This window comes from Lepisosteus platostomus, chromosome 12, assembly GCF_059453375.1.
Source record: "Lepisosteus platostomus isolate fLepPlt1 chromosome 12, fLepPlt1.hap1, whole genome shotgun sequence".
Lineage (NCBI taxonomy): Eukaryota > Metazoa > Chordata > Actinopteri > Semionotiformes > Lepisosteidae > Lepisosteus > Lepisosteus platostomus.
This window is the reverse complement of record NC_142622.1, coordinates 21,137,186-21,149,691: the sequence shown is the minus strand read 5'-3', so window position 1 is coordinate 21,149,691 and position 12,506 is coordinate 21,137,186. Positions and strand designations below refer to the sequence as shown.

The 12,506-nt window shown below is 38.1% G+C and overlaps 1 protein-coding gene across 4 annotated transcripts in view; it reads right to left on the bottom strand.

Moving 5' to 3' along the window:
* adgrb1a (adhesion G protein-coupled receptor B1a) overlaps window positions 1-12,506 on the bottom strand; it is a 112,180-nt gene that overhangs the window by 61,013 nt on the left and 38,661 nt on the right. For 2 of the 4 annotated variants that reach the window (XM_088601360.1, XM_088601363.1), the window contains exons 3-6: window positions 7,466-7,624; window positions 6,134-6,238; window positions 3,799-3,963; window positions 1,666-1,845 (exon numbers count right to left, since the gene is read on the bottom strand). In XM_088601360.1, coding sequence (XP_088457486.1) covers window positions 1,666-1,845; window positions 3,799-3,963; window positions 6,134-6,238; window positions 7,466-7,624 — 609 coding nt within the window. The remainder of the gene's footprint in view (window positions 1-1,665; window positions 1,846-3,798; window positions 3,964-6,133; window positions 6,239-7,465; window positions 7,625-12,506) is intronic. The other 2 variants (XM_088601361.1, XM_088601364.1) reach the window with 1 other exon arrangement.

Sequence of the window (12,506 nt, the reverse complement as noted above, 5' to 3'; positions counted from 1 at the left end):
CCAAACTGCATAATTGGGTTCAAATTTAAGGTTTTCCGGGCAAAAGTGTCCAACACATTAGGAACTAATAATTGTCTAAAAAACTCCACAATGCAATATTGCGTATTGTGACTTATGTGCTACTGCAACTTCAAAACACTAACTTCAAAATGCTAAAATATATGCATGATTTGGATTACATTAGTTTTTGATTAGTGATATGGTTAGATTACATTTAATTAGTGCAAAGTGCCTCGCATCTCACCCCTACAATTTGTACTTGTAAATAGGAGGTTACGCAGGGATTCAAATTTGACAAAAACTCATTAAGCACCAGTGGAACTATTATAGCTGCCTTGCTCTGTCAGTGTAACCACCCTATTGTCTCGGAATGGCAGGGGGGTATTACATGGACGCCCAGCTGATCAGTGTGCTCATCCTTCCTTTCACACATTTTCAGACTCACATACTGAACAGAGTTTCTGTTCTTTCATTAAGTGCTTCTCTTTCACATTTAACCGAGGTACAGAATGTTTCTACAGGCAGGCTTGGTGTTAAACTCCAACTTTTCAATTTTTTAATTTTCTTTTATCCTCTTTTTAATTAAGTTCCTGTGAAGATCTTGACCTGTATTATCCTTAACTGAACAGTAAGGTGCTTGTATGTGTTGCCAAACTTGAATGAAAACAAAAACACAGCAAGACTAATTGGCAGGTCCTTGAGTAATTCCAATTTAATTCCTTGCAAATTCAACCTCATTAAAATTGATTGAATTTACATGAGAGAACTGGTGTCTTTTTGTCCAATGACAAATGAAGCTTTTGTTAACTAAAAGATATTTAGAACACAAGCATCAGAGAAATTGGATTAACATTTAAAGCTGCCATATGCATTTTCTTCTGAAATCTTTTTCATTCATTCATTTCAAACATCTAGCTGGGCTGTAAATGAGCATTACACATCTTTGGGCCATGAATAAAAAATGTAAAGAACTAGAAGTGACAGAGATATAGACAGAGGAGTGACAGAGAAACAGAGACAGAGATAGGAATAAACATCAGAGCACCGGGAGTGGTTGCAGATCTATTGAGAAGATTGAGGAATGACACGGGAACTACATAGATTTACAGTATTAATACCTTTGTACTTCAGATTAAAAACAGCTTCTTCTTTTCTTGAAAATGATTGTAAAGATTTGAAATGTAAATAGGTATAATGAAATTGGGTTTGATTTGAAGTAAGCACAATCAGTTTAGGACGGCATAGTGGTGCAGTGTTAGCATTGCTACCTTACAGCACTGGGGCCCTGGTTTTAATTCCAGACCTTGGTTACTATCTGTGTGGAGTTTGTATGTTCTCCCTATGTTTTCATATATTTCCTTCAAGTGCTTTAGTTTAATCCCACAGTCCAATCACATACTGGTAGGTTAAATGGTTTCTGGGTAAGCTGGCCCTGGTGTGAGTGGGTGCGTGTCTGTGTCTATGTGTCTGTCCTGCAATGGACTGGTGTCCCATCTAGTGTGCTCCCATTGCTTGCCAGGTTAGGCTCTGGTTCCCCCGTGACCATGTAGTGGATAAATGTTGTTAGAAAATGGACGGATAAAAGGTGTAAAACTTTCACATTAGTAAGGTTATGGTGCTATTGTAGAGCAACAGACAGGCAGAACAGCAGACAAAGCAGCGTACCTGGACAGACAGCGATATTGCAGAACTTGGTCTGTTTCTCAGGGCCATCACATGGATTCCCTCCGTACTGTGGTGGCCTGCAGGTGCGTGTTCGGTCCCGGTATCCCCGTCCACATGTGGAGGAGCACAGGCTCCATGGAGACCACTCATCCCAGGCACCATGCACTGCAATCAAAGCAGCTAGGGTGTGATTTATAGAGGAGAAAGTAACACAGCGCACCCTGCACACGTCTCTTTTTGGCAAAATGTTCAGGGCCATTGTAAAGATTACAAAAACTGCAGTGCATTATGATTCTTAATTCTTATACTTGAGTGCTGATTTGTAAATCTAATAACTTTATCAAGTTTTTAAAATTGATTGTCATTGTAAATACATTTAAGCCATCGAATTAAGTGTTTGATCTAGATCTATACTAGATCAGTTCAGTTAGTTATACCCCAAAGATAGAGTGCTCTGAAAAACCCACACTGAAAAACCCACACTCAAGGCCAGTGCAAATCTGATCATCCTATCTTAGTGTTTGTTCTCACACAGACAAACAGGGCCAAATGTACTCAAGTGCTCAGTGTATTTTCACTTCTTCATACTTGTCAGAAACCAGTCTAATTCAAACCCCTTAAGATATAGCCTTTCCTAAGCCCCACATTTCATTCTAGATTTGACTTTGTGTTTGCTTTGAATTTAACCATGTGCTTCCTTTTACAAAACAATAAATCAGTAAGTTCCTGTTCTGCCTCAATTGCACAAGAATTGATTCTCTATAGCTATGATAATGTACATCTCAAGAGTATTTCTGAATCCAAATTCATTGTTCCATTGTACGTTTGGAGCCTTCAGTCAAAATAAAGCAACATCTGAGTTTTAGTGCACAATTTAAAATGAAAAAAAGATTACAATTAAAACAATTATGCAGTGTTAACAAATCATATTTATGTTTTGATCACTTGCACAAAATTGTGCACATTTATTTAATAAAGATACATACTTTTAAATAAAAAAACATAATCAAATTTGCTTCTTTATATCTTATTAATGTTGTAGAAAAGACATGTCAGAACAAGGCTAAATTGTATTGACAGAAACTCACACATACATATTTTGCAAGGTCTTTTCAGTCATTATTGGAAGCTGAGTAGGATTTGTCAAATATGGGCAAGAATTCCTTCCAGAGTGTCCAATATAGAATTGATAGAGAAGTTGATATGGAAGTGATAAAAGAAATTGGTGAGAACAAAATCCAGTGTCATTTTCTTACACACAAAAGGCTCAAACAAGTGGATGTTTGTCTGTCCTAGTAGGACATGCTCTAGGTCAGAGTTAATTGCCATGAAAAAGAGGAAGAGGAAGGGTTTTTGCTTTGTGCAAAGCTGGCAAAAATCTTGCACAGGTCACTCCTATTATCAGAAAAATGTAGGATATTTAGTTTCCTGCAGAATTACAGCTAATTAGTAAGATATTGATTCTATAGAGCAAAGGCCAGCAGTTCATAAACTTCAGCTGTTTTCTGAGAATTTTTAAACACATGACGATGGGAACCATGCACTGTTTACACAGTGAAAATTAACCACATGTTTTGTTTCACAATAACTTAAAAAGCACAGACAGGAGAAAACAAAATAGAAACTATCTAGGAATGCACAGTACAAGTCATTGCCCTGATTATTTGCCATCTGTATACTGTACTTTGACATTAATCTGAATTGAGTTTTTACCAACTGAGACTAATTGACAAACTCTGTAAGTCTGTGGTAACAGCAGTAAGTGTTGTAAAGTACATTGGAACATGAAAGAGGCAAGCCTGTGTTCCCATGACTGAGCTGATCACCACAGAAGTTTGAATTGAAATCCATGTCTTTTGCTGTTGATCTGATAGGAAATCTCTGAACACATAGCTGAAGGATCGTCTTGGCTATAAAGCCTTTCATACAGTACATGGGATAACACAATCAAAAGAACAGATGAGAGGCATCTCATTCGAGGCTGCCGAACATGAAAGGCTTGAAATGCTTCTGGCAAACAGCGTTGTCACTCATGTAATGCACTGAGCCTCAGAGACAGGAGGTGGAGGTAGGTCTGGAGATAGGAGCAGAAGGGTGTAGGGATTGGGCAGGGGACTGAATGTGCTGACCTACCTGGACAGACGGCGGAGTTGTTGCACTGCCTCTGCTCACGCAGGGGCCCGCTGCACTGTGTGCTGTAGGAAGACGACACGCAGAAACGTGTGCGACTCTGCCAGCCCTCACCACACGTGGTAGAGCACACGCTCCAGGGAGACCACTCCTCCGCCGCTGCCGTGTCTATCGTGGGGAAGGGCAGGGATAAGGGGAGGGGAAAGGGAGGAAGGGGAGAGCCAGGCATACACTGTTAGCATGCAGGGTTGTCCTAGACTAAACCTAGGAAACGAGACAGTCCCACACTACAGCCACATGAAACCCAGCCAAATGTACTACGTCTTCTTTAAAACTCCATACAAGAAACTTCAGAGGTCAATTACAATATGTGTTTTTTAAAGCACAGGAAGAAAAATGCTACAGAAGTAAGCTGAGCAATAATGGGGAAGTTTCACTTAAGGTTTCTGGACAGAAATCAGTAAAGCAGGTTAGTAAAATTGTTTGACAAATTATAATTTTCTTTTCACAAATCACAAATGAAAATGCAGCAGTTCCATTGCACCTCCCTGATGCTAAATAGAAAACTATTGACTGTGTTTCCCGTCTGTTATCTTGATAAACCAATTGTATCTTTAACAGTCAAATGGAAAGTTACTCGCTTTCGCTACTGTCACAGTAACAAAGACTTCTATCTGTGATCTCAGTTAAGAGGTGTTTAATCATTGAGGTGCAAAATTGACAATTAAACAAATGAAGAAAAAACATTTCCAACTGTAGAAAGATGTCATGGTTAAAAGCCTTTGGAAGGAATTACAGCAGCCAGGGAAAACCTCTTCAGACATAGGGAGAGCATGCAAACATCACACAGAGGGCTTCTGGCAACACAATCTAAATTATACTACTGACTTAATGCAGGTCTTCCTAATGCATAAACTCAACTTGTTGAAGAAAGATAGCAGACATCAGGTCTGGGCAGGTTTGGATCCAAAATTCAGTCAGCTGATACAAACTTACTTCACCCACTGATCCCTGGCAGAGTGAGGTTTTCCACCACTAGCTAGCATCAGCATTTATGTGGTTTGTCTCAGCAGTGCAAAACAGGTCTTTCACTTTATTTCACTTTATTTTAAAAGCCATAATCCTGGATTTTAAAGAGATCCCATCTTATTGCTTAAAGAATACATTCTTGTGGACATCTAATAGTCCTATAACTTCCAATATTCACTTATAATGTCTCCTGAAAATTAAAATAGTCTTCCCCTTAGGTATATTTTGTACTCGGGGTTCTTCACTGCTACCAAATTCTATCTCTGCAATATCATATTTGTGATATTCCTTATGATATCTGCATATAAATGAAGAAATTTTGCTCTGAAATGAACTTACATCCCATCCAGGATGTACTGCACTGTAGTTACAACTTTACACCTCTGCTAGTGTATGCTCTGTCTCACCAAAACTCTCTATAATATGAAGTGGCAAAGGATATTAGATGCATAAACATCATTCTATAAATAACATAATGATGTATTGGCCAACTTTTCTGAATAGGTGAAGGCAGTATATTGTCCATATAAGTCCAAAACTATATTTTCCAAATATCTGGTCAGGTTCCACTAAGACTTGCCAATGGAGTACCATGGGTGTCTAATTCAAAAGCTTATCCTCAGTGAACACACAGTTTGGGGCATCATCCAAGGTAACGTGCTAGTGTTTGTATAGAAAAGTGTGCCAAACAGTGTTCTCCCAAATTATATCCTCACACTCTGATAAACACTCTTGTCAAAAACATTTTTTAACAGAGAGCCCAAATCAACAAAGGCAAAGCAATTGAAAACCTAAATGTAATTTGTATTTGAGAGTCACACTAGTTATGCAGGCTGAGGTATTTCTTTTTTTTCTGAGACTGAGATTCAAACCAAAGCACCTGCACCCATGTGAAGGTATTTATGCATAACCAGATGCCCAGGCAGGGAAGCCATGTGTTTACACAATGAATTCACATCTATCATGCAAGCTCTATTTGTCTTCAGCCCACCCCACAATGGCATGATAACACTATTTCTGCTATTAAGAAAATTAGGGACATTCTGTCTCTTGAAAAAATAGCAGGGATGCTGAATCTCCAATTAGGATTGACCTTAGGGTGTGGCTATTATCTCACTATACCAATGGTGCCATTGGAAGCAGAAAATTAATGTCTACTTTTTTTGAAAACCCTGTTTTTAAAAGAAATCCAGTATAAAATGTCTCTTGTAAAGAAAACTCTGGGGCACCCAAGTCTATGACCATCAACATCATCATCATGAGGTTCAATGCCTCCCTGGGAGGGACAGACAGTCAACCCATTGCTTACCTGTCTGTGGGGAGAGGTTTCCATAGCGGGGCTGTTCATTGTCATCTCTCCTGCGGCTGTCGATGGAGCGCAGTGACTGGCTTCGGGAGGTATAGCGCACTTTACCTACAGCGGGATAAGATCCAGAGTTAGCAACCTCATGTTCTACTTGACTTTCAAATGCTGCGTTCCGACAGCTAAGAAACAGCTGTGTATCGCAATAGAATTGTCTCAGGGAAACTGCGCCAGACACCAAACAGTCATGTTGGTGGAATGAGGTTGCTTTGAGTAGCAATTTACAGCATTCTTGTGAATGAAGAAATCTGCTAAAACAACAATCCCATTGTTAAATCTTCAAGCGCTAGCTTTTACTCACATTATATTTCATTCTTATTGTTTATGTTCATGTAGACGTTTGTACTGTATGTCAGTTCACCATATGCTACCTTGTGTGCAAGCAGCGGTGAAGGAAGGTTGATTTACAAAGTAGCTACTTCCTGAGATGGTACCAAAGATAAATGAAAAGTGAGACATGCAGAGTGATTTGCATTGAGAGACAGGGACCGAGGCTGCCATTAGCTGGAGATGCACAGCATGTTCAGGGGCTACCAAACCTGAGATTTTTGCTTTAGGAAAGATGGTGCTGATACTGTGTATCAGGAGAAACTGTACAATGCAGAAAGGGATAATATTGTTTGGTAAGAATTTCGACAGCGTACATTTAGTCAGCAAGTGCTGAATTTCCACAGTAAGATAATCAGACTATGCAATTAACAAAAGATGTTTTCACAACAACCACACACCGAAATGATGACGATCTTTTGTCTTCATCTCAGAAAACTTAATGATATTCTAAATAAACAACAATAATAATCAAGCTTCAATCTGTTTTTTCAGGGTTATGTTGTGAAGTAAGATGATTTTGTATAGATAAAATACAGTTAGTAGTTCAGCCACATTGTTAAATTAACTACTATGCCCTAAAGAAGTCAAATTCACACTATGTGGAGGCCCTTAAAGCTGCAATGTGAAGTATTAATTTCACATTTGGTCTAGAAAGGGAAATGAAGACTCACATTATTCCTCCTTCAAGCTATGCTTTTCTCATTCTACATTTCAAAAACCATACGGTTAGAACAATATTTAAGTAAATCATCAGGTACATTAAAGTGGTATTGTTGGGAAAGGTTCTTTGTAGACACCATTGAGTAAATGGAGCATGCAATGATTATTTTTCACCCATATGTGCATTGTTAGAGCATAATAAAGAGATGTTGTTTCTGTGTAGAAGCTAGAAAAAATCCAGAATATCATGCTGGGTCTTTCTCTGCATGCACTCCATGGTTAACTTACCAATACAAGGCTGCTGGTTGCAGGGCCGGCCCTCTTCCAGCACACCTTCACACAGGAAGGCTTCCTCTGGGGGGGAGTGACAGGTGCGGCTGCGTGTCTGAATCCCTCCTCCGCACTCACTGGTACACTCCGCCCAGCGCCCCCAGCCACTCCAGCCTCCTGCACAACAGACAGAACCGGGGTTAGAAGGGCAAGGAATGACATCCTCCCTCACACAAACATGTATCCTCTCATAAAGTCTCCAGACAAATCCTTGCCTCGCTGAACCTTAGCATACCAACTCACAAATGTCCTCTTAGGGTTAGTGTTTGGCTCAGAGTTAGCATTATAGTTACTTCTGTGATGTTTTTTCCAGCCGACAAGCTGAAAATGTGATAAAAATGCATTAATGAGGAAGAAAATGTGTATCCCTCCTACACTGTTTAAATAAAACATGTCTCTTAAACTTTGAGCTTATGAGCTTCAAAAAATGACTCAGCTGTTGCTTATCATTTATACAGTAAAAAAGGAAAGAATGCTTGGTTAGGTGTAAGCCAAAGACATCCTGAAATCAGCATCTGTTGTTTCATTTTATTGTTATTTTGGAAGGAAAACTGGTAAGATAATAGACTGAACATGAGGAAGAAGTGATGAAGTTCCATCCATTTGGGAAAGAAACGGCATATAGGATTAACTAACAGACTAGAATATAAACACAATAATTATATAACATCAGACATGGTGTAATAAAACCCACATATTTGGAAGAATGATCTGGAAATGGAATGGAAATCAGATCCCAAATAATGTTTGAATGTGATCTTTTACTCTTCAGATCTTCACTCATGAATGTTTAATGTGAGTATAAAAGGACAATCTCAACCCAAAGGCACAGACAAATATGTGTTAATCTGCACGAGCAGAACATTAGGATGGCTTCTACCCAGGGACTTATGTTTTAATTACTGTAAAGCAATTACTAAGTGATACAAATCTTACCTGACAGCTGGACTATAAGACTGTAGTTTTGTTGTTGTTCATAAGAAAAATAATGATTTTCTCTAATCACCAACAGGACACTTAAGCCATTTTCATAAAACATTTACTACCATGATGAAAGCATAGTATCCATGATTCTTCCTAACAGTGAAGTACTTAAAGCATTACTTCAGTATGTTTCTATTAGGTAGTAAACAGTTTAAATATAACTGTGCTAGTTTGTAAGAATAGCAGTTTGCTTTTCCAAAACACACTAAAATTAGTGTGACAGAGAAACTTATATGAAAATGTATATTAGAGCTTAAAAATGCTGTGCGAAATCCTGTGGTTGTAAGGACATTAACTGCTCTTACTCTATTTTCTACAATAATTCTAGTTGGGTATGTGCAACATTTGAAAGACGAGGAACCATAAAAAGTCACTGGGGCCTGAGTAGGACTTACAGAGGACTGCTGAAAACCAGCGTGATTTGGGTTGTGATTCTGAGCCTGAACATTGAGTTGTAACAGTAACAGTTCAAAACACATGTACAAATTACCTTAGTGCTTCAGTAATGGAGCTAAAAAGACTACCCTACTCTTCACTGTCACAGGACAGTAGTGCTATAATGTTGCACCTCGTCTTTCAAATGTTGCACATTCCCAACTAGAATTGACACCTGAAGAAGGCTCCACGGCCGAAACGTTGTGTTCTCTTTCTTCTTTTTTTCAGCATGGAATAAACCTATTACTTGTTCCTTTGCAGCCTACGCATGCTGACGCAGCTACCCACCTGTGCTATAATGTTGTCCTATAATAATATAAAATAATAATATTATAGTCAGAAACACACAACATTCATAGAAATAGCCTCCTAACTCCCCCCAACTTTTCTCCCCATCTCCAGAACTGTCAGAATACTGACTGAGGTTTGGAGGATTTAATCCCTGGCCACAATATGTTTTGTTAGATTTTTCTCTCAGGGTTTTTTTTATTGACACCTTGATTCAGCTTAGATGTGTCTTCAATGGACTGATTGTTTTTGGTGCTTTCACTTCAAAAACTGTTGCAATTTTCATCCTACTACTTTTTTTGTGAGGATCTTCAAATAATTCACCTATTAGGGACAGGAAACAACTAAAGAGCCCTAACGAGGCAAATTATTACGTTGAGAGCTGAATGAAATGATTGCATGCTCATATGGAACAAAAATCAGAAAAAAACAAAGTCCAGATAATCAAAGCTAGAAAACATGCTTCAAAGCAATCCAGAAAATGTGAATGACAAGTAGATATTTCAGAACTGTGAGGCCCCTCTCTAGTGAACTACTGGGTACTGTCCAAGGTCCTGAAGTCCTGTACATCACACCATTTATACAATTAATCTTTTAAATCTTTTAAGAAGGAATCTTTAGGTAGCCAATAAATAACACTATTTATAGTATACATAATCTCATTATCTGTTTCCCCACATCACATGAGACCATTCCAAAGACTTTGACTTGACTCATTTAGTAACATAATTGTATGAGTCATGACATTTTCAATGATTAAATTTAATAAACCTTAATAAACATTTTTGAAAACACTCAAATGTGATTTATGTTGAATATTACAGCAAAACACAAAGGCCACAGCACAAGTTACAAAGAACTGAAATTGTTTTCAGATGTAATATGATTTTATTGTTCCATTTGGGATTTTATAAAAACATATTTAACAAGCACGAATAAACAGAATCAATATTAATTACTGTTTTAAAGTTCTATTTAGTGATAATTAGTAAATATTAATTGTGAAATTGCCTCCACTGAAGTCTTTGAGATATGGACCATAAAATAGTTGGATGTTCAACAGAAGATTAATCAATACAATTAATTATGAACCCTCAATACTTAGCAGACTCAGATTTTATGGCTTTTGTCATGAATTTTACCTAGAATTTAATATCTTTTAAATTGTATTTAAAAAAACCCAACTGCACCAGTAATCACTTACTGTATGTTAAAGGCAAAGCTTACTGTAGAAGACAAGATGAGCTCTTTTAGTCCATAGCTACTTTGAGCCCTAATCTTCTGGTCTTGACACAGTAGATCATGAAATCCTTTAACACTCAATAGAGATATTTATAAGACTAAAGTGTCTTACATTCAAATAATACATTATTAATTGATATCATTCTTAAAACAATTTAAGACATATTTTGAATTCGTACATGGAATGTCTGCTAAAACAAAAGGTTTTAGAAAGGTTAAGCTGGATAAATATATCCACACAAGGCACGAAAATCAAGTAAAGTAAGCCCAGTGGAAAATCAATTTACAGATAACATCCTTTCCCTTTTAAAAATGAAACGGGTGTATTAACTTCTTCCACTCAATGGTCATGGCCTGAATGAAAAAAAGAATAATGCAGTGTTTTCTTTTTCTCCCCCAAGGACATTTTACAATGTTTTCAATAATTCAGGATGCTTCTATTGTTCCAGTGTTCCGAAGACTATATTTCAAACTGACATAGCCTTAGCTCTCTGCCAGTTCCTCATCACAACCAGAAGAAACCTAGTTATTCATGTGTAGCCTGTGTTCTGTCAATTTTTACTACTACCCATTTATGACCCTTCTGACTGATTCCTTATGATTCTACTGCTTTAAATAAGAAAGCTACCCAAAGAGCAGTCAGTGATACAGAAAGCAAAGTTTTCCAGTAATTGAAGAAACAGGCTCATGAGGATGTTTCAGGCTCCAACCCCTGGCTCTGTCTTACTTTGTTTAATAAACACATTGTTCGTAAACATGTGCTTCTTCCTTTGTAGGAGACAAAACAAAAGTACCATTTTAAATATCACAATGTTTCACTGTCTCTCCTCTGTAGTGGTAAACAGTGTTCTTGTGATGTTAAAGATTCTGACAACCAGGTGCTGGAATTACTGAAGAGGGACCCAATTTGTGCTGGTGAGTGTACTTCTCAACCCCAGTTTGTGACCTTGCTGAAGTTTACTTGAGGAAAGTCACCTTGCTCCTCTCTAAAAGCATGCAGTAATGGGGAGCTGAATCTCTGGTGATGTATTGTATTTCAGGCAGCTCTGAAGCAATCGACAACCAGCAGAATGCTCCTACCCCCACCCGACCGTCATCTCGCCGCAATCGATTGGGTGTCCGTAACTGGACCCCGGGCAGACGACAGTATGTCTTTCATCACTCCTGGCTCCTTTTACTGCTCTATTAATACAGCTGAAGAAACAAGGCAGATTCAACGGTCATGGGCACTGAGTAACCAGAGAGACCGCAGGGTTTAATTAACAGCACATGAGATGGAAAGGCAAGGCGTTTGAAAAGTCCTGTCTCTTGTCTGCTTTAGATTACATTTCAACAGAGAACACAACCTCTGGCACTAATGGAGCATGGGGTGGCTTGAGTAATTAGTTTATTTAAAGATATATTTTTATGAGAAGCACCCTATGAATCCATTCTTGCTGCACTATGGACAAGGAGGAGATTCGATCAAGGGGAAAAAGGAGGGATGGTGTAGTCAGCACGCATGTCTTTCAAAAGTTTGTTTTCATTAAACTGCAGTGACAGAAAGTGAGTATGCTCAACAGAGTGTACTGAGATTGCAGATTAAATGCACCCTAACTGCAGTGAACGGTAGATGAGTCACAGTGGTTGCACTCAATCAGAAGGCACTGTATCACAGTGTTTTCCCAATGTCTGTGGGTCTGTTACACTTCACATTTCAACAATGAGGCCGATAGATCCAAGTATAATACTTAAAAAATAAATAGTTAAAAGACAAAAATGATGATTGACAGATACATTTTAAACAGAATCAACAATACCCTCCCTCATCATTGTGAGCCAACAAGAACTAATTAATATGTATTTTTATAATAGATAGATATAACTTCCATGCAAGATCAATTTTATTATTGCAGCTGTTTGTCTGATATTTCCCTTTTAATCTAATCTAATACAGGCTTCATATGTGAACCAGAAAGTCAACAGGAGGCTTTTTACAAGAAATACAATGTAGCACTAAAAATTGTACTCTAGGGTAGAAAAGCTTAGATGAAGTTTAGTGCCTTAACTT